The sequence below is a fragment of the Amphiprion ocellaris genome, chromosome 23 (assembly GCF_022539595.1).
Source record: "Amphiprion ocellaris isolate individual 3 ecotype Okinawa chromosome 23, ASM2253959v1, whole genome shotgun sequence".
In the NCBI taxonomy this organism is placed as follows: domain Eukaryota; kingdom Metazoa; phylum Chordata; class Actinopteri; family Pomacentridae; genus Amphiprion; species Amphiprion ocellaris.
Window position 1 is genome coordinate 13,049,066 of NC_072788.1, and position 20,393 is coordinate 13,069,458.

The 20,393-nt window shown below is 40.8% G+C and overlaps 1 protein-coding gene across 1 annotated transcript in view; it reads right to left on the bottom strand.

The window, feature by feature from the left end:
- Positions 1–17,596, bottom strand: part of arhgef40 (Rho guanine nucleotide exchange factor (GEF) 40) — a 52,631-nt gene extending 35,035 nt beyond the window's left edge. Inside the window, exons 1-5 of the mRNA XM_023282522.3 lie at positions 17,337–17,596; positions 7,672–7,761; positions 5,666–5,773; positions 1,672–1,957; positions 108–1,266 (exon numbers count right to left, since the gene is read on the bottom strand). Coding sequence (XP_023138290.2) covers positions 108–1,266; positions 1,672–1,957; positions 5,666–5,773; positions 7,672–7,761; positions 17,337–17,339 — 1,646 coding nt within the window. The 5' untranslated portion in view covers positions 17,340–17,596. The remainder of the gene's footprint in view (positions 1–107; positions 1,267–1,671; positions 1,958–5,665; positions 5,774–7,671; positions 7,762–17,336) is intronic.
- Between the last annotated feature and the right edge of the window lie 2,797 nt (positions 17,597–20,393).

Consider the following 20,393-nt stretch of genomic DNA (forward strand, 5'->3'; position numbering starts at 1 on the left):
CAGAGTTGCACCTAAGTGTTACCAAGCTGGACTTTCATATGGAAGTGTGAAGAAAGAAAATGAATAACATGAAAGAGTGCAGTGTGTCATATGAAATAATTCTGTACCGTGGCGCTCTGAATCCTGCCGTTTTCACTTCTTTTCCTCTTGGACACACTCTGTTGTCTGTCTTTCCTTCAGTCTTTTCGTCTGTGACCTTTGGGTTGGATGAACTCTTCATTTTGGACCCACTGTTGGTAATCTCTTCACTTTCTGAAACTCCAGTGAATGGTCTCTCCGGTGCGTCTGACGTTGGCGTTGTAGCGTCGCTGTCTCCGCTCAGTGGTTTATCAGTATCCTCGAAAACAGAGTCAGACTGAGATCCATGATCCGAGTGGCCCTCTACTACATGACCAGCTTTGTGGTTTGTTAATTCATGGATTTCAGTCGTGACTGAACAGTCACTACTCTTGGAGTCTATAGTTTTCTGGTCGTCTCTGCACGGCTGTGTGAGGCTGTTGCTATCTCTCTCCTTGCCCACGCCGGGCCTTCTCTCTTTAAATGGGCCATCCAAGTAAAGACGGTGCCTTTCTAGGCCCTCTGAGTCTCTGCTTGTTTTATCTCCTTCATCAGAGTCATGGACAGAGGAGGAGTAACACCGCCTCCCTCTGCCAGGTTCAGCAGCTCCTGCTGAAGGTTGTGCTGTCACCACGTCACCCTTAGGTGTCACCACATCTCCTTTGGTGCCAAGAACAGCCCGAAAGCTTCCTGACCTTTCCGCTCTCCCGTATCCCCAAGCTTTCCCTTTGCGAAGCTTGATGGCCTTGCTTCTCCTGCACAGAGGTAAAGTCTTGGTCTTACAGATCCCGTGCATCTCTAGGTACCTCTGCCTTGGGTCAACCCCTCCATCAGGACCCCCTCTGGGTTCCAAAAGCTCCACATAATCCCCGTCAAGCTGAGGCCTCGCTGTGCGCCCAAGCCCATCTTCACTGCGCCTTCGTCGGGGGAGTGCAGGGTCAGAGTCCAAACCATCTGGTGGTAAATCATCATCCTCTTCCTCATCCCAGGACCAGGAGTCCAGTTCCCCAGAGGATGAGCCACCCCAGCCCCCGAGGCTGCTGCCCCCCTCACTGGGCAGGCGGTTGGATAAGAGGCCTTCGTGGTTGGACATCAGACCTAGCTCTTCAGAAGGGTCATGGATGAACTTCGGGTAGACAACCTCCTTCCATGGAAGTCTGACGACACCGTCACATGTGCTGACCAGACAGGTGTCAAGTCCTCCTCCAACTGTGTAAAGATGAGAGAGGACTACATCAACTCGATATGTTCATTGAGGTTAAAACGAGACATTAACATCAGCTAAGTGGAAATGTGTGTTGCTCTTTCTTTAGTTCTGTTGCTAAGTTCTTCTCTTTACTTCCGTTGATGCCTTCACTCTTTTAGTCATAAACTTCTTTTGGGTACACATCTGTTTCACTTCCCAATAGTCACTGTAAACCCTGCAAAGTGGTAATAATTTCCAACACGATCCAGATTACAGCTACAGTTCTAGCTAAAACACCATTTCTTGGGATTATAAAGAGCTTAAAAATATCTATTTTTGTTTTCTTGCTGTGTGAGAAATAATCATCCATGTTTCAAAAAGTTTTTAAAACAGCATTTTAATAGAAGCATAGGGCATCCGTTCCTTACCTTCTCTCTTGTGACCTCGTTCTTTGTTGACACTATGCAGCCACTCACTGGTGAACACAAGGGGGTGCTGTGACTCAGGCACCAAGATTTCCTGAACAGTGCGCCCCCCAGGGGCCAGACATTTCAGGGCCAGTCTAGGGCACCGCGTAGAGAAGGGCACCACCTGCAGGTAAAAGTCATTACAGCGCAGTAACCTCCAGTCCAAAGTGGAGAGCTGGACCACCACCTTCTCGCCCAGACAGAGAGGCCAGCCGGAGTGAAGGAACAAGCAGCCCAGATACTGAGACTGAGACAAGAACAAAGGGAGAAGCAGAGAGACAGTGTTTAATGTATATATATATAAAAAAGAAGCCTTTATCTGCATAATATTACATTCTGTTGGACAAGTCTTCTCCCTGTACCGCTTTAGGTTATGCTTTGCACTGACTGCTTTTTAGAATTCTATCCTTTAGGAGTCCCTCTTGCCAAAAACTATTCTGGTTAATGCAGGATCATGCTCTCCCATTCACAGACCACAGGCCACATGAGCTGAGGTGATTTTCTAGAACCGATACCAGACGAGTCGACACTTTTCACCAGCTAATCTGGCCCACAGCCAGCGTCGCATACAAATGTCAGACATGTGACTCACACCGTGTTTTCTAAAGTGTAAAAACTGCTTAGCTGGCATGACGCACTGAGAAGACTCTAGATAGCTGCACAGGGTCGGGATGAGTCAGACAGAAACTTGCAGATGACCAGCTGGTCACAGCAGCCAGCCACTGCTAAAACATTCAGCTGTTTCGTATGTGGAAACTGCATCAAGTAGCTCTGTAAAACTGAGAAAATCTACCTAAATCATGCACATCTGTTGTAAATATACAAAATCCCACATTCAATTATGGATGTATTTACCCAAGAACTTAGGTAGAGGAGCGTAGGCTTCTTCTGATATCCTGTGCACCATTAATCAGCTGATCTATTTAGGTAATACACCTTAATTCCCACCTTAATCGATGTTGTCAGAGCTATATCCCCTTCTCTCGAAGTTTGAATTGTAAAACTCATCCAGAAGCTCCCTCTGCTGTTCCCAGTCACGTCTAATCGACTGATACGATGCTTCTCCCTCCCTTCTTCATGCCCTCCAGACTCACGAGACGTGATCAAATTAAATTTCTTATTCAACCTCTCCTCCATCTCCCCTTTTCTACCATTCTGTTCTTTATTCAATTTCTTCCCCTTAAGCCTCCCTTCTGTCTCCTTTCTTGCCAGTTCTCTTGTTATGTGAAGCTATTTGGGAGCCAAAGTCTGATATCTGTTAGGGTGAATATTAGCGTTAAAGAGCATTTTCCTCTCTGAGAAAGTTTGTGTGTTTTGAGCCCATCCACATTCTGTAACTCTCTGTGTTCTCGTCCCTCCTCCTACTTTTCCCCTCAATGTACCCCAGTGTTTGCTCCATCTCCCCCCAGCCTCCCAAAAATTCGTCAATCAGTCTACTATAGTCTGCAACCTCCAGCGTCTTCTCTTTTTTCGGACGCACGAGCACGCAGTGAATGAAAGCCATGTTCATTCTCTCCCTTCGACTCCCACTGCTGCTCTGTTACTCAGTCTTTCTCTCACAGCAGTAACACACTCACATATGGAAGGAATTATTGTCATGACTCACAGTCTAACTCCCGTCCCAGGCAGCTCCACTCAGCGACAATGAAAACATAGTTTGCTCACAACCCTTGTCCATGTGTGTGTGTGTGCGTGCAAGTCTAGGAAAAATGTAGAGGGAAATATGAGAAAGTTTTTAACTTCCAAGCTTGTGTTAAACTGTGTGCGTCATTTATCTTTGTCTGTCTCCGAGTGTCAAATTAAAGGAATGTTGTTTAGTCCATGTTGCATCTCATTTGTTTGTCTTGTTTTGTTGTGTGAATTAGAAAGTGTAAGTGAGGGATGTGAGGACACAAAGCGGAAGTTGCATGTTTGCACAATGTTTGTATCCTGAATCGTACGATTTCCATGCTTTTGCTTTGGTGTGTGTAGGAGTCTCAGTTACAACCAAAAGGGTTTTATTTCACTGCATTTTGTCCATCTTTGTGTACGCAGTGGAGCTTCTACAGCAGGAAACCACCTCTTTTGTCTGTAGGTCACAGCGGCTGGTGAATCTCAGATTTCACCAGCCACTTTCACTAATTTTCCTGGCCAGCTAGAGGTTTAAAACAGACGCGACCCTCCACAGCGAAGTCTGCAACTAGTAGAAAATCATGCATGTGTCAAATTAGGCATGCTTAAACTCCGCCTTTGCATTGGAGTCTTCAGTTGCCGAGATACTAAAGACATGACATTTTGACCAAAGGTATAATGAGAGCATGTGATTCATTTGTAAAACTGACAACCCAAAATATTAGTCAAGTTTTGATTCAGTGAAAATAATAAAAAAAAAATCCGTGAACATCAAGTAGGTCCTTTGATTCTATTCAGAATTCGTCGTCAAACAACAAACCAATACCACAACATAATACATCCAAATATCAATCAAATCGGCAATAAGTGGCTGCAATATGTCAATTTTATTGTTCTCTTCAGTGCTTTGTCCACACAAGAACGGAAATTCCTGATTTAACAGATAGTTTGTTCAGTCCAGCCAGCAAGACTCTATATCTGCACATCAATATCAGCAGATAAAGGCTTTAAAATGAAATGTTAGCATTGTCCCAAAATGAACAAGGACAAAAAGGTAATGTTTCCCAAGCTAAAGGTTTCAGTTTTGTTTGAAAGTACTCCATTAACATAAACATGGCTGGTTTTAAATATACGTTGAAGTAGTTTTCTCATATTTTTCAACTGATCGTGTACCATTAAAAGCATTGTCATTTGTATCTGCCCCTGCCAGTGAGTCATTCTGATAAGAGTGGGCAAATAACATGCTTATTCAATTACAGGAGAAACGTGATTGCTCCAGTTGGAAAAAAAACATGTTTACATATCGGTTTTGACAATCGGTCAAAATGAGTTGGAAGATACTGGATGCTGCCAAAAGCCGATATCATGCATCCATCAATTCTACTGTGACCTGTCAGTGGTTCACTACAACCCTTATGGCACCAACGCTCCACTGGCACTGGGCTCAAATTCATTTTCCATAATAAAAAGTTCGATGGGAACTGTACTTGAAACTTGGAAAAACCCAAATGACAAAGCTTAGATCAATGTTGCAAATGTTTCCACAGGCAGAGCACTCACAGGTTGTGTTAGTCCTCCAGCTTTGAGGTAACAAAACCACTAAATCACCAGGAGACTTTATTTGGAAACCTTGAAAAACACATTTTAGGTGGCCATGAAAGTCTAGGTTCTCTCAAAAGAAGCTGAAATTTCATCAGTCAGTCATCATTTCTAACTTTCCGAATAATTAACTTTTGAGTCATTAAGTTAAAACAAGGCAAAAAAGGAGCACACACTGCACGACTTTACCACAGAAAAGTTACATTTATGTAACTCCAATGAATGCTTTTTTTCCCTCAAGACCAAAAAAAAAAAGAAAAAAAAGAAAGAAAAACCACAGCCTTATAATGATTAGTCATTTAGGACTTAACGCCTAACTTGAGGCTTGCCTTGACAAGAGTTGAGACTTAACTTGGAACTGCACCAAAAAACTTGGACTTGCCTCAATGGACACTATCTTTAGAACTAAACTTGATATAAGACTTGCTTTGAAAGTGTGACACTTGTTTTCTGTTTATTCTCAAAAACCCGAAACCTTACTTGAATTTATCTAAACTGACTTGACTTGGTCTTGAAATTTGATTAAAGTGTCTTGGCAACAGACATGAATCTTGACTGCTTGCACCAAAGGTGTAAAAACCCTTCTATCTCTAAAAACGACGGCAGGACCATTTTCACCAAAAGAATGAAGAAGGGAAGAGCTGAGAGATTTCTCACACTATACGTCTCACATGTGACAGCTGATTCTGCTTCTGATTATACAGCTATGTGTGTGTTCTCAGTGTGTTTTCAGTTTGGAACTCACGCAGGCATGTTGCTGGAGTTTGTGCAGGAGGTGCTTGGCAGGTACGAAGTAGTCCAGGAGGTAGCGAAGACTGTCGTGTTGATAGGTCGACTCCAGCACTGAGAAGACCTGGACGAACAACGCAAGATGATTTGATGAAAAACACTTCACTGCATACTGTGCATTAGATGATTAGATAATTATTCATCGTCTGATTATTGGCCTCTTGTGCACTGAAAGCAGCCTTTGTTTCAGCCGGATCTTAGTGGATTTTTCAGCTGATCCAAAGGATTTTGAGACAGTTTCATTTGCCAGGAAGTGGAAGAATTTCCTCAACCCAGACAGACAGCATGTAATCAGAAGTTAAAAGAAGGAAATCATCAAGTCTCCTTAAGTTTATCCCTATTGTTTAATCAAACTGCTTTTTCCATAGCAAGAAAGAAAATCAATTGGAAGCTACTTGGCAACTGGGAATGAACTTTCCAATGTCCCATAAATGTTAAATCAGAATAGCTTAAGCTCAGAAGCCCCTTTGTCCACTGGCTTTTAACAACAACGTTCAAGAAACAAGAGTGAGTTTGACACTCAGTCATGCAAAGTTGACAATATCAAAGCTCACCAAAAGTTTACACAATATACCTATAAGAGATTGAAAAGTTTTGTCCAGCTGATTGTTCTTTCTTAGAATAGTTGAAAGTGACAATGGTGAGGAATTTTTGGTAAAACGTATTCTGTTAAACTAATAGTATTTGGCTATGAATGACCAGATTGGTAGATTTTCTTTGTGTTGACTCCTCTCAGCAGTTTATAGCTCAGGATGGCCAGGTTACAGTGCCTATAAAAAAATATTCACCCCCTTTTATCTCCTTTCAACACTGAATCACAGTCAATGTATTGACTGAATCTATTGATTGCTATAGGCCTAGGCTGCTGGGGAACCTCTCTTGATGCACTGAGCCCTTCTCTAACTACCTATGTATTTACTATATATACCATTATTGCATTACATTCACTCTGTTTCTTTCTGTGTCCTTTCTCCGAGTGTCCCTGGTCCCAGAGCTGGATGCTGGATGCTTCAGATGTGTGGCTGTGTTTTATGGTCCTTGTGTCCCACCCCCCACCTCTCTATCTCTACCCCTCTATCTGTATCCCTCTATCTCTACCTCTCTACCTCTACCCCTCTACTTCTACCCCTCTATCTCTACCTCTCTACCTCTTCTGTCCCTCTCAACCCGCCCGGCCAGCAGGCAGATGGGTCCCCCCACATTAGAGCCGGGTTCTGCTCGAGGTTTTTTTCCCTGTTAAAAGGGTGTTTTCCTTGCCACTGTCGCCTTTTGGCTTGCTCTGGGGGTCAGGCATATGGGTTCTGTAAAGCGTCTCGAGACAATTTGACTGTAATTGGCGCTATATAAATAAAATTGAATTGAATTGAATTGAATTGAATGTAATTTGGCTTTGGATTTCTACAAAATAATGTCAGTGTTTTAAAAATCTAAAAAAAAAAAGTAATTGCGCAAGTATTCATGCCTCCTCTGAAGGAATTGCAAGCTTCTGTGAGTGAGATGGGAGAGACTGAACACAACAACTGTTGTCTGTTCCTCATCAGTCAAAGTTTTATGGGAGACAAAGAGAAAGACACTGTTGAATAAAGCTCATATTAAATCGCCCTTAAAGTTCACCAGCAGACATTTGAGACACTGAAAGAACATTGTTTGGCTTGATGTGAACAAAACTGAGTTTTTTGCCCAGCAGACTGTTTGGCAGACACCAAACACTGCACATCATCACAAAAACACCATCCCCACTGTGAAGCATGGTGGTGGCAGCATCATGATGTGGGGATGCTTCTCGGCAGCAGGCCCTGCATGGCTTGTGAAGGTGGAGGGCAAAATGAATGCAGCAAAATGTATAGAAATCGGGACAATCAGCACTGTATTTGAACATAACATCATTTTCCCTGCATACCCCCTATCTATTGCTGTAAACATGTGCACTGGAATACAGGTGAGTGTGTTTGCCAGGTGTACCTGGGAGAGGAGGGGTGGCGCCGTGCTCTCAAACGGAGGATAAAGTGACGACAGCGCCCCCTGCACACAGTCCTCCATAGCCTCCGAACCCTGAGAGAGACAAAGAAAGGGTTAATCCACTGAATCAACTCTAATGTCTGTGTTTGTGTTTAACAGCCGGTTTGTCTCGCTTTTTGCTGACACACACATATACAAATATACACCCATGCGCTACTCTCAGCTTCCTGTTGTACGGTCTGGGGAGTGTCAAACGTTTCCTCTAAAAGGCCCAGTAAATGTAAGAAACCCCCCCTCCGGAACAAAAGAGCTCGCAAACCGCTGCAGCGTGTTAAAACACACACACACACAGCACACACGCATGCACAGCTGCATGCACATCCTCACACACTCCCTAACAGTGGGCAGGCCGGTGAGCTGGAGGGTGACATAGCAGAGCACGCAACACATGCACTGTTTATTTTTCTCTGTGGCCCGTTGGCATGGCAACTTTTTTCTCTCTTTTCCAACCTCCCTCTCCCTTCACGTTTCCCTTCCATCTGCTTCTCTCCCTCTTTTTGTTTCTCAGTTTCATCCCCATCCCTGCTCTCTGTTTTCCCTCGTCACCAATATTTTTTCTTTGTTTCACCTCCATCACACTCTCATCTGACAACAATTACATCGCAGCTCTCTTCACCGGTCTGCACACTGTGTTGAAAAACTACAACAACCGAGGGAATAGACAGAACGCAATCAGTGAAAAAAAATGAGAAAAAAAGAACTCATAAGGGGAGAACAGAGTGTACGGAAAAAGAGAAAAGTGGCTAGCAGGACAGGGCCAGGATGGAATGAGCTGTTGGTGGTGCGGGGGCTTTTATGGAAGAAGGTTCAACAGTATTTGAGAATCATTTTTTGAGTTTGTTTTTGTATACAGAGGGGAGCTGGGGTTGACCACAGAGGAGGACAGAATGAGTATGACGAACAGGAAAGTATTTGAGATGAACTCCAGTTTTTCTATGACTAACTGCTTGCGCAACTTTTCACTGAGATGCCCTGACAACATGAACTCCACAAATCAGATGCTCAAAGTAAAAACACACGTCAGGTGCATTTGCATTTGTTTGTGACAGGAGAAAAAAGAAGACAAGTGTCTGTTTAAGCACCATTGGAGGCTGCTGTCTGTAGAAAATCCAAAGAGTTCTGCTTTGTTTATAACTGCTGGAAAGCTTCTCTGCTGAGGTGACTCTGGGTCACTCACAGGAGATATTAGCCTCTGTTTCCTACTTTCTCTCTTGGCCCGAAAGCAACATTTTCAACGGTTAACTACAACCCTTACGGCACCAACACTCCACTGGCGCTGGGCTCAAATTCATTTTTCCATAGTAAGAATTTCGGTGGGAGCTATACTTGGAAACTTGGAAAAACACAAACGACAAAACTTCCATAAATGTTGCAGATGTTTCCACAGGCAGAGCACTCAAAGGTCACGTTTAGCTTTGATTGAACAAAACCACTAAATCACCAGAAGACTTTTTTTTTGGAAACCACACATAAAATATCCAATCTTAAAAGAAATACTGTAAGAGCCCATTCAAGTCTCATTTATCTCAAAGGAGGCTAAAATTTCATCAGTTGGTTACCATTTCTAACTTTCCCAATAATTAACCTTTGAATTAGTCATTAAGTTGAAACAAGGCAGAAAGAGAGCAGGTTAGATTTATGTCACTACAATGAAAGATAACTTCTTTTTTTCAAAAAAAAGAAAAGAAATATTGCACTCATAATAAAATAGATAATTTTTGTGTGCAGAAGGAGTTGTATTACACTCTAAAAAGACAACAAACACAACTCTGCATCAATTTTTCTGGTTCAAGATAGCTTTTAATATAATTATGTTCAACCAACAAACTTTATCGAGTTAAAGTAATTAACTTTTCCTCTTTCATCAACTATATCTTGAACTATCACTTACTTAATAAACCATGGCATAAACACAAGTTTTGCAAAAATTAAGTTGTTCAGAGTATTTTTGTAGTATCTGTATTGTTCCTAATTAACATAATTCTGAACACCAGTTCTGAAGTCGACAAACATTAAAAAGTTAAGTTGCTCCGATTAGAATTTCTTCAGCCATCTTTGGCTTTTTCATGCTTTTGTTGATGAAATGCTTAGTCATGCTTAGTCGCTACTGCTTTCCAGACATGTTCTCTAGGTAGGGTAGGGGGTTTGAAATCCTGAACTGAAGGTGAGGAAAAAAAGCCAATTTTATTAAGTTACCTCAACACAAGTTAAGTTTTAAATCAACTAACGCTGAACTTTAAGTTTAAATCATGATATTAAGTTGATGCACTTCCAGCATTATTATGTCAACTCATCACAAAATGCATGCAACTTGAAAAAGTTTAACGAAATCAGTAAATTCAAATTTCTATCTTGCAATTATTAATTGATTCGATTAAGTAATGGGAAATGGTCTCCTGATTTTTTTTTTTAGAGTAACAGCAGGTAGACTGTGGTTAGTTTCAGGCTGTTAGAGGACATGTTGTTGTAGATGTAACGGTAGTAAAAGAGGTTCAAACAGCCTCTTGGCTCACTGACAGAACATATTGAGTCTAGTAAAAGCCAGCAGGAGGTTCTGGGGATAGCAAGGCGAGCCAGCAGGAACTTCCTCTCAGACTAAAGCCCCTTTAAAGAATCCCGCAAGACGTGACTTAATTTCATCACAACACTAAAGTAACAATGGACACTCTCTGATGTTCTTTTAATTCGTTTTTGGTCCGCTTCCTCAAAGACACGTATGTATCATCAGACCGACTGTAAACGCCAGTAGAAGTGAGCGCTTCGATCTGCCTTTGCAAAGCTTCTGTGCTTCCAACTCTCTCTGACAGACGTGAACGCTAAAAGCTCTGCAATCTGAGTCCATCTGGCTCTACGAAGCCCCTCAGGATCAAAAATGTAACTTGTGCCAGCTGAAACAGTCACAGCACACTGTACAGCGTACCACTCAGAGAAACTCAAGTGTTGGTACAAATAGGCCTGATTTACTCATATAAAGCAACATTTTTGCACTGATCAAATCTGTGCAAAAATGGAACGGCAGATGTAATGTGACGTTCAGCGTATGTTCGTCCGTCTGTCTGTCTGTTAGCAACATTACTCAAAAACGGACTAATGGACCAAGTGATTAGATTTTGGCAGTGATGCGGCTGATAGTCTGGATACACGAATTTGTTAAATATTTCTGTATCATTGCGAGATAGAGGCACGGCGTCACTGTAACTATGACAACAAGTGAACGCTACATCAGCTGCCTGCTGACAATCACATGATCCTACTACAAATCAACCATTGCGGACTTTTCGAAACTTATCATACAAGCGATTAAATTGTGGGGGTGTTTCCGAGTCTCATCAATTTCCACTACATATCTAGGTCACGCGATTCAGTATTCGTACATAATGTACACATGGATAACACACACCTGTGCTCAGTGCAAAGTCATTTTGTTTGTGGGTACATCTATATTAAATGGACACATTCTATAGGGCCTTGATTTCTGCCATGAATTTTTTCAAGATTTCAGCCGTCGGAAATGATACAACGATACTACTGTGCTCTCTGAGTGCTTTTCTTGTTCCTACTTTAACGAACACCTCTGTTCATGCTGCTGCTGGTAGCAGAACTCACTGCAGCCGACTTCATGACCAGCTAGCAGGCCTGCAACAATATTTGGTTTGGAAGTGCAATGTACAATTGTACGCCACCAGCAACGTTTCCTTCGTTTTTCTCCAACATTGATTCCCTTTGTGTTCGCAAGCCTGTGCACACAACTTTCAACAGGATATACCACTGTTCACATCCAGAGAATGGTATTTCTGCTTGGAAGCACAATTAATCAAGTCCACTGAGAATTAAGTTTCATGGAGGGACAAAAAGAGTGATGCTGCTTTTCAAAAAAAACAAACAAACTGCAAACTAAACTCATTTTCAGCTAAAGTTAAAGTAACACACTACTATAACGTGTGCTATGTGGGTCAAGGGTGTTTAACTTAAAGCATACAGCACCGATGCATCTAATGCAATCAACTCTTATTCACAGACTCATGAAACAAAGCAGCACTGAAATATGTGAATTCGATTTCCTGTCAGACGCTCACGTAAAACCCGGTACCTCTGCTTCAAGGGACTATAGGTGTAATTCAGTTACTCTTCAGTCGGACAGGCGCTCACATCACTTTAGAAAAACCAGCATGTGCACTATGTAATTCAGTGTAATGCAATAGAGCTGAAGTAAAAGCCTTTTTAAAAAAAAAATCTAACTCTAATTTTCCACCAGATGCAGCTAGTAGAGGAAATAAAGGTGAAAATTAAACCTGAACCTTTCACCTCTACAGTGATTGGATCTGTGTTTTTCCTTATGGGGGCATTTTGCTGGAGCGGTTTGAGTTAATTGACCTCCTCAGAGGGAAGGGTCACTTCTAATCAATACAAAGTCATTCTGAATCATCACCTTTGTCCACTGATGAAACATTTCTATCCTGATATAAGTGGTTTTGAGGAGTCAGTGAAGCATGAAAACTAAATGACTGCTATGAACTTCAGATCAACAGGGAATATCTGTGAAGGAGTAATGCTTCCATCCGTCTATTAGAGTTCCAGAAACTTGGAGAATCAATATCAGTTTGGTCTGAAGCAGTTCTGGTGGCTTCACACCTTCCTGAGGCAGTTCAGGCTTGTTTTTCCTGTAATATGTCCCCAGTCTGTAGCTGAGCACATGTTATCAGCAAATAAAACCAAATTAGGAAAATGATGAAGTGCAGATCTCAGTCAGGAGTTTGACAAGAAACATGACAACCCATCGTCGGCATGCTAAAAATAGCTTTGACGAGAGATAAGCGTGAGCATTTGCATTTATTAAGTGGATGCTCAAAGTGTTTTTGTTAGGTTTTGCCAGTGTATCATCTCCTACAGGTAAAGGAGAACTTAAAGTCAAAGAGTTGAAGTATTGCAACTGAATTTGTGCACAGAGGACCATGAAATGTGGCTGAAAGCTCAGTCAAAAACCCAGGACACGGGCATTTTTTTGCATAAAACTATCAAATAAATACGAGATCCCCTATAAGATGGACTTGTTTTGTGTGATTATTGTCATTTTCATCTCTGATTCTTCTTCCTACGTAGAATTCCAAAGTCCTCCAAACTTTCATTGAGGAATCGATGGATGTCATTTTATTCACTTTGTCCTGTTATTTACAGTCTGCACTGGTTAAGTCACTGGAAAAGCGTGCGTTTGTGCATTTGTGCAGCACATGGAGGACAATCAGTGCAGTGTGTATGAGTGTATATCCTCCTGTTTGTCTGATGGATATGGACACACAGTGCTGAACTGGGGTATGTCATTCCTGCGTCAGATTTCCTGCCTTTCTCTGGTCACATGGAGACTAAAATGGAAACGGCAAGAGTTGCCTTCCAAACTGATGCTTGGAAAAGAGAGAACAATAGAGATACAAGGAGACGGACAGAGAAGAGGGAGGGAAATGGTGATCAGAAAGGAAAGAAGAGCGAGAAAAAAAAACACGTGAAATGGATTTGGAATATGTAACTTGTCAGTTTAGCTCACATGAAATATGGTGAGACTGAAAAAGAGACGCTGAGCAAACCAGACAGATTTACAGAGAGCGAGGGCTCAGACAAAAAGAGGAAAAGAGAAAAGAAAGAGGAGGAGGCTGACCAGTGGGAGAGATCGATGGGAAACAAGAGCAGCAGCAAGCATGATAGAAACCAGATGTACACGAAGGACGGAGGAAGAGCGATAGAGCAGAGAACGGAGGGGTGATAGAAGATGACATGATGGGAAGAAAAATGAGAGGGATACTGGCAGAGAAGGAGGGAAGAGAAAAGAAGAATCAGGGTGAAGAGAGGAGAGACGGGGGGAGAAAGAAAGAGACAAAAGGAAATGAGCGTGAAGAGGAAGAAAAGGGAGAGGCCTGACACTGATTTCCTCTCTTAAATCAGCCTGTATAATCTAACCTGACCTACAGTGGGTCAAACAGCTGGCCGCGGATTTTTACGGATTGTTTTAGACTATTTAAGTGCTACAGTCTGTTGCTGAGCAGAGTGAAGGCAGCTGAGATTTCACACAACACTGTCTTTCTTCATTATTTGCATAGTTAATGACATATGCAATGAGAAATGTGAGAAATGAGCGTGACAGTTTGCCACATCCATTGCTGTTATTGGTCTTCTTTGTGTGCAACAAACCCACACTGTAAAAAAAAATCTGTAAAAAAGAAGAAGAAATGGTGAAAATCGTAAAAACTGTGAAAATAACAACTGTTTATAAAATAATGATTTTTTTAAGCTGATTTAAGTACAGTAAAAACAGTTATGGTCACACATTCTAAAAGATAAAGTACTGAGGTAATTAAACAGATTTTTGAGGTGGACATTATGTTTTTTTCTTTACAGTGACCATGGAAATTAGTTTTTTTTTGTTTCTGGATTTTTTTCTTTTTTGTTTTTAGATATTATATATAATTTAACAAAACATGGGAAATCTATAAAATAACAACCAAAAAGTTATTTAACATTTTAAAATTATTAATATACATAATTTTTCTTTCAAATAATGGCAAATATCTGTAGGATGCGATACTTTTTGGTGATTTAAATAGAACAGAAATAAAATAGAATAGAAAGCCTTTATTGTCATTATACAAAGTACAACGCAATTTGGGTGCACTAACAATATACGCTTTAAAACATTATAAAACGCTGTAATACTCTATAAAACACTATAAAAACACAATTGTAGTAGTAGTAATATATATGTATATAAATATATATATATAATATATATGCATATATATATATTACTATTTTATGCTTAAATCAATACTTTTTTCTCTTATTAAACAAAATTTTATCTTTAATTTTCACAAATAACAGTGAATTGTTCAAAAAAAATTACAGCTAAAAACTGTACAAAAAACTTTCTTACAGTGCTGAGTTACATTACAGTGTAAAAAAGGCTTTTGTTTCCACATCTTCAGTATTTTGTACGTAGTGCGCTTTGACAAACCTGTGAAGTTAGCGGTTCAGTGAGCAAAGCCGAGATTTGTTTTAAATTTGACCCAGGCTGACCTTTGAGGACGCAGCTAATTCCCGTTAACCTCTTGTTTGAACTAGAATACAGATGGAAAGCTCATTTTTGTGCTTCTGAATATGCAGAATTAGCAAATTGATATCATGCCAAAATGATCCGCAGACACAAGGTTTGTAAAACTGTCTACAAAACAATCTTCTCCTAACAACTTTAACACTGTAGTGGAGTGATAAACTCAACACTTTCTTCTTAGCATATTGTTGTAGTTCATCCATACGATCAAACTTGTCTTCACAACTGTAGCAGTCTCCCCCTGCTGGCCATTGCATTGTATACAAGTACAGGCAATTATACGATTAGGCGGGTTGCAAACAAGCCAACAACTAAGCCATCAAAAGGAAAAGAAGACACTTTGTTTCAAGATAAAACTGAAAGTAAATACATAAGTACCAAGTACATAGATTTGAGTTGTAATGAGAACAGATAGTTTGGTTCAAAGTCGATGCCAAAACTCTGAAAATGCAACAGAAATTGTTGTTCTACTGCAGCAGGTTGACGTGTCGACAAAAGAATCCCAGCACCAGTTGAGGACTATGTTTTTGTTGTTGCTTCCATTGGAGGACTTCATACTTCCATGCATGTGCAGTAGTTTGCGTTGGCGTACTCTGCACATGCTCACCATTGTCCTTGTTGCATAGTCACCATGCAGACACAAATTTGGAATTTTCACTTCAGCCTCATCTAAGCAGCTCCAATACAGACATTCATTTGATTGCTATTCTTCTTTTTCGGGAGATTAATGGACTTTTCATGGTATTGGAAACTGAAATTGGTGTTTTGGCTAGATCAAAGGTTAACCAGGAAGTCAACTGTTTTTAAGGAATGATTTTACCGTTTGTCAATTGTCACTGCAAATAAGGGTATGCTATTCCCCAACTGCAATATTCACTCTTCTTCTAGCTTTGATTTGAACTTATTCACCAACTTCTGAGGAAACTATTTGCCTCCTTAGCAGCCAAACAGCCAGTTGCTGACCTTGTCTGTCTGCTGCTTGGTGCTGTGCACAACACATACAGTGGGTTTGTTGGAGTTTGTTCCACTGCTCAGTTGTGACTCTGAAATCCAAAACAATGAGCTGAAAGTCACTAAAACGCTCAAGGGATTGCGATCATTATTTGATAAAAACACACAAACAAAAAAATGGGAGTGGAAAAGCCCCAAGAGGCAAACTGCTGCGCTGAAAAGCCGCCATCCTCCGTCTGCATATGTCAGAGACAATCGCAGGAAACTCCATTAACGAAAGATTCCTGTGATTGACAACGTGATTCCAATCCTGTCTGGCCGCCTGTTATCTCCACCAGCCTGGCACGTCAAAACAAACACACCAAATATGTTTGCTGTGACTTTCATTAGCCCGGACCGGTTCGTCCCATTTGGTTTAATAACCAGAAGTTGTCAGACGGAGTGAATGCAAATCCCTTCATGTGCCACATATTGACTGCATGACTGGTGCATTTTAACACCTATGTGCACGCATTAGCGGCCCTGTTTGTCCCTGTGTGAGCATGTATGTGCACAGTCATCCAAAGTTCCCCCCCTCCTAGAACACATGTTGCTGGGTGTGTTGTTTGTTCAACTGCTACAATTCTCTGCACTTCTGTGACTCTCTCTGTGTACATCTGTTACTGTTTTCCATTCTAAACTTTCCCAATTGAGGGAGATGAAACTGTACAGCACATGTTCTTCCTTCCCCGAGGTCCATGCCATCCCTTGTTCCCCCTTTTCTCTCCCTTTCTCTCTTTTTTCTTCTTCCCTCTCTCCCCTTTTCTCCCAGGTCCAATGTGGAAAATGCGGCATCACCGAAACCGCCGCCGCTGCCGTCCAAGTCTCCAAAAATAAAAAGTAACCCTACCCTCCTCTTTTATTCGGCTCTTTCCCTCTCCGGCTCCCCTCTTTTTTCTCTCTCTTTCTGCTTTTTCCTCCCCCTGCCAAAACTGCTCCACCCTGCACAACAACACACAGAAGCAGGAATCTAAATCTTACTTTCTGAATTTCTTTTTTTGTTTTTGTTTTTTCTCCTCTTAATTGAATTCATCTTCACACGTATCTGCATGTGTCTTCCATCTTCCAGCCTCCCTCTGCCTCTGTGTGTCACCGATCAGACCATAAGTGGGTGGGGATGGCAAACAAAATCCCCAGAGATGCAACAGAGGGCTTCTTTTTCGCTTTGGAGACGTCCCATGTTCTCTCTGCAAGTCGACCACAAATATCACCAGCGTCACACAACTTAAATCATGTCAGTGTGATTTAGTGCCATCAGGGATTTGACATGTTTGGGAGCTATAAGCTGAGACTTCTAACTGCTGACTAAACTTCTCCCTATGCCTTTTTTTTCTCTTTTTTTTTGGAGAGATGTGGATGATTTACATGTATAAAAGTGATCCTGTTTTGGAAGCACATGTGTAAACCTGGGTGTTTTTACAGTGTATTTGAGACCCTCTTTGTTTGATAGAACTATGAGTTAAAGTGACACTTTTCTTTGACATTTTCCAAGCAAACATGGCATAAAAAAATGGGGACTTACCATGACTTCAGTCAGGAATTCCTACATCGTCCTCAGCTCCTTTCCTGGATACGCTTCCTCTCCACATTCTCCGTAAAACTTTCTCCTCACACTTCAAACAGCCTCCATGAGTTCTTCTTCTGTGATCCTTCTTCCCTCCTTCAAACCTTTTGTCAGAAATCAGAGCGTCTAAAAACAACAGTCCTCCTCTTCTCTTCCCCTCCAACACTCTCCGCTGTATTTCCCAGCCTGGGAATGTCCAAGCTGCATTTTTTTCTCTCTTTCTCTCTCTTTCTCCCCCCCTCTTCCCTCCCCTCTCTCCGTCTGGCTGCCCCAGCAGTCCCATGCATGCACTCCCACCTCCTCCCCTCTCCTCCCCTCTCCTCCCCCCCGTCTCACCTAACAAGAGCACTACAGTCTCCTCTCCGCTCTCAAACTTTCCATTTTTTTTCCTCCTCCACCGTGCCAGAGCAAATGAATAGACAATGTGAAAAACCGTTACCCCACCCAGAAACCTCCAGTGTTTTATTGTTGGGCTTTTGGTTAAAAAAAAAAAAAAAAAATAGTAGAGATAATTAGGTCCATTCCTAATGAAGCCTGATTAGATCAAAAGCGGTTGAGAATACAGCATTAACTGCTAACATCGGTCTGTTTCAGCACGTGTTTCATGCACATGATCTCCAGAATATGGGGTTTTGCACACATTAAACAGGAGTTAAAGGACTGTTCTGGCTACTTATATTTCCACATTGGTTGGAGACTTGCAAGAGAAAAAGAAAAACTGATGCAGCAGATAAAATATCTGTATTTATACTCACTTTAAGGGATCAAGCTTTGAATTCTGGCTCCTGATTCTCATATTTGAGCATCTTTCTAGGTATCCTCTACCTTGTAAACGTGTCTTTTATGCTCCAAAGCCACTCCCTTGACAAATAAACTGAGCATCACGTGCACAATTACTGGAAAGCTCTATAAAAGCAATTTGCAATTAAACTATGTTTGCCAGACTGAGAAAAAGCACATTTTACGTCATGCAGCATCTAATCTAAACTGAAAGTGAAATGTAAGATGTGTTTTACTTCTGCATTAAAAAAAAAAGAAACAACTCTTCCAAGTGTGAGATAATTAAGTCCATTTCTAATGAAGCTTGATTTGATCAAAAGAGTTGCGGCAGTCATTGAGAATCCAGTATTAACTGTCTGTTTCTGCACGTGTTTCATGCATATTATCTGCAGAACGTGAGGTTTTGCACACATTAAAGAGGAATTTAAAGGACTATTCTGGCTATTTATACCTCCACAGTGGTTGGAGACTTGCAAGAGAAAAAGAAAAACTGATGCAGCTTATTTATTTATTTCAGCATTATACTTGTATCTTATTTCTTTCTACTTTTTAGGCACTGTATTTCTTATGTGATGCAATTTTATTTTTCCTGAGTGATATCTGGCACAAAAGTTTCCTGCAGGATTAATTAAATCTAATCGTATCTTATCTTATCATGTCTTATCTTATCTTGTCTTGTCTTGTCTTGTCTTGTCTTGTTGCATCTTATCTTATCGTTAAAGGCGCAAATTTCAAAATCTGGCTCCTGATTCTCATATTATACCCTTTTTTAGACATTTCCTTCCTTGTAAAAGTGTCTTTTACACTCCAAGTCACTCAACTTGACAAACAAACTAATCAATTACTGTAAAGCTCGATAAAAGCAGTTTGCAGTTAAAATATGCTAGCCGTGCTAAATTTAAATGCACCTTCATGTTAATCCCCAATCTGATTAAAACCCAGAAATTTCAGTGCAATATTGATTACTTCAAACAAAGTTCAGTTTAGGAGATTTTGGTCCTGTGTTTGATCTTAAGAATCCTCCAGTCACAGGTTTAGGTTATGGAGATCTTTAAAACAATGCAATCACTCTCATGGAATTGTAACTGGAGCTCAGCAACTTTACATAATAGCTGTGATTTTCTCAATTAAGCACTTAAACTTCCCCAGAAAGAACATGACATAATGGCATTTTACGTTTGCTTTGCCCTGCTGCCCATGTGAGCCATGTGTTGATGCCATCTCCTCCAGACCTGCAGTGGACACATGTGCAGGGAAATCCTGCTGATGGAGGCTGGTTTTTTTTTTTTTTTTAATTTTTCTTAACTTTTCCAAATACATAAACATTCAGTCACGTTGTTGGTTTGAGATGACTCACGGCTCCTCGTGGATTTTGCTGCTATTTTCCCCCCCTTTTTGCCACACTGGCTGCTGTGCCACTCACTAAATTTAACCTCTATGGTTTGTGTTTAAACCGCTTCAATGCAGGAATGCAGTCAGGTTTGAACATCGGTTATAACAATTCAACAGCGCCACCTTGTGTTTCATGTGGGATGTTTCAACAAATGGGAAAATGAGCCTTACTGTTCAGGCTGGTTAGAAGTTATTAGTTAGTAAATTGCATAAAAAGAGCAAGTAAATGAATTAACAATACTGCAAAAGATGCAGAGGAGCACTTATTTCTTAGATATTAACTAATAAACACTGCTGTTCAAATGTTTGGGGTCATCCAGACAATTTCATGTTTTCCATGAAAACTCACACTTTTATCCATGTTCTAACATAATTCCACAAGGGTTTTCTAATCATCAATTAGCCTTTCAACACCATTAGCTAACACAATGTAGCATTAGAACACAGGAGTGATGGTTGCTGGAAATGTTCCTCTGTACCCCTATAGAGATATTCCATTAAAAATCAGCTGTTTCCAGCTAGAATAGTCATTTACCACATTTACAATGTCTAGACTGTATTTCTGATTCATTTAATGATATCTTCATTGGAAAAAAAACTGCTTTTCTTTCAAAATTACGACATTTCTAAGTGACCCTAAACTTTTGAACTGTAGTGTACATGTCTTCATTAGCATAAAGAAAAGAGGAGCAACTCCTAGTAAATGTTCTATGACTAGTAAGGGTGAAACAGTTTCGAAATTAAATAGAAACCAGATATTTGAAGCTCTATTCAATAAATATAATTTAGATACTTGCAGGTCAAAGATTACTTTAATCAAAACCTACAAGAGGCTTTGGAAAG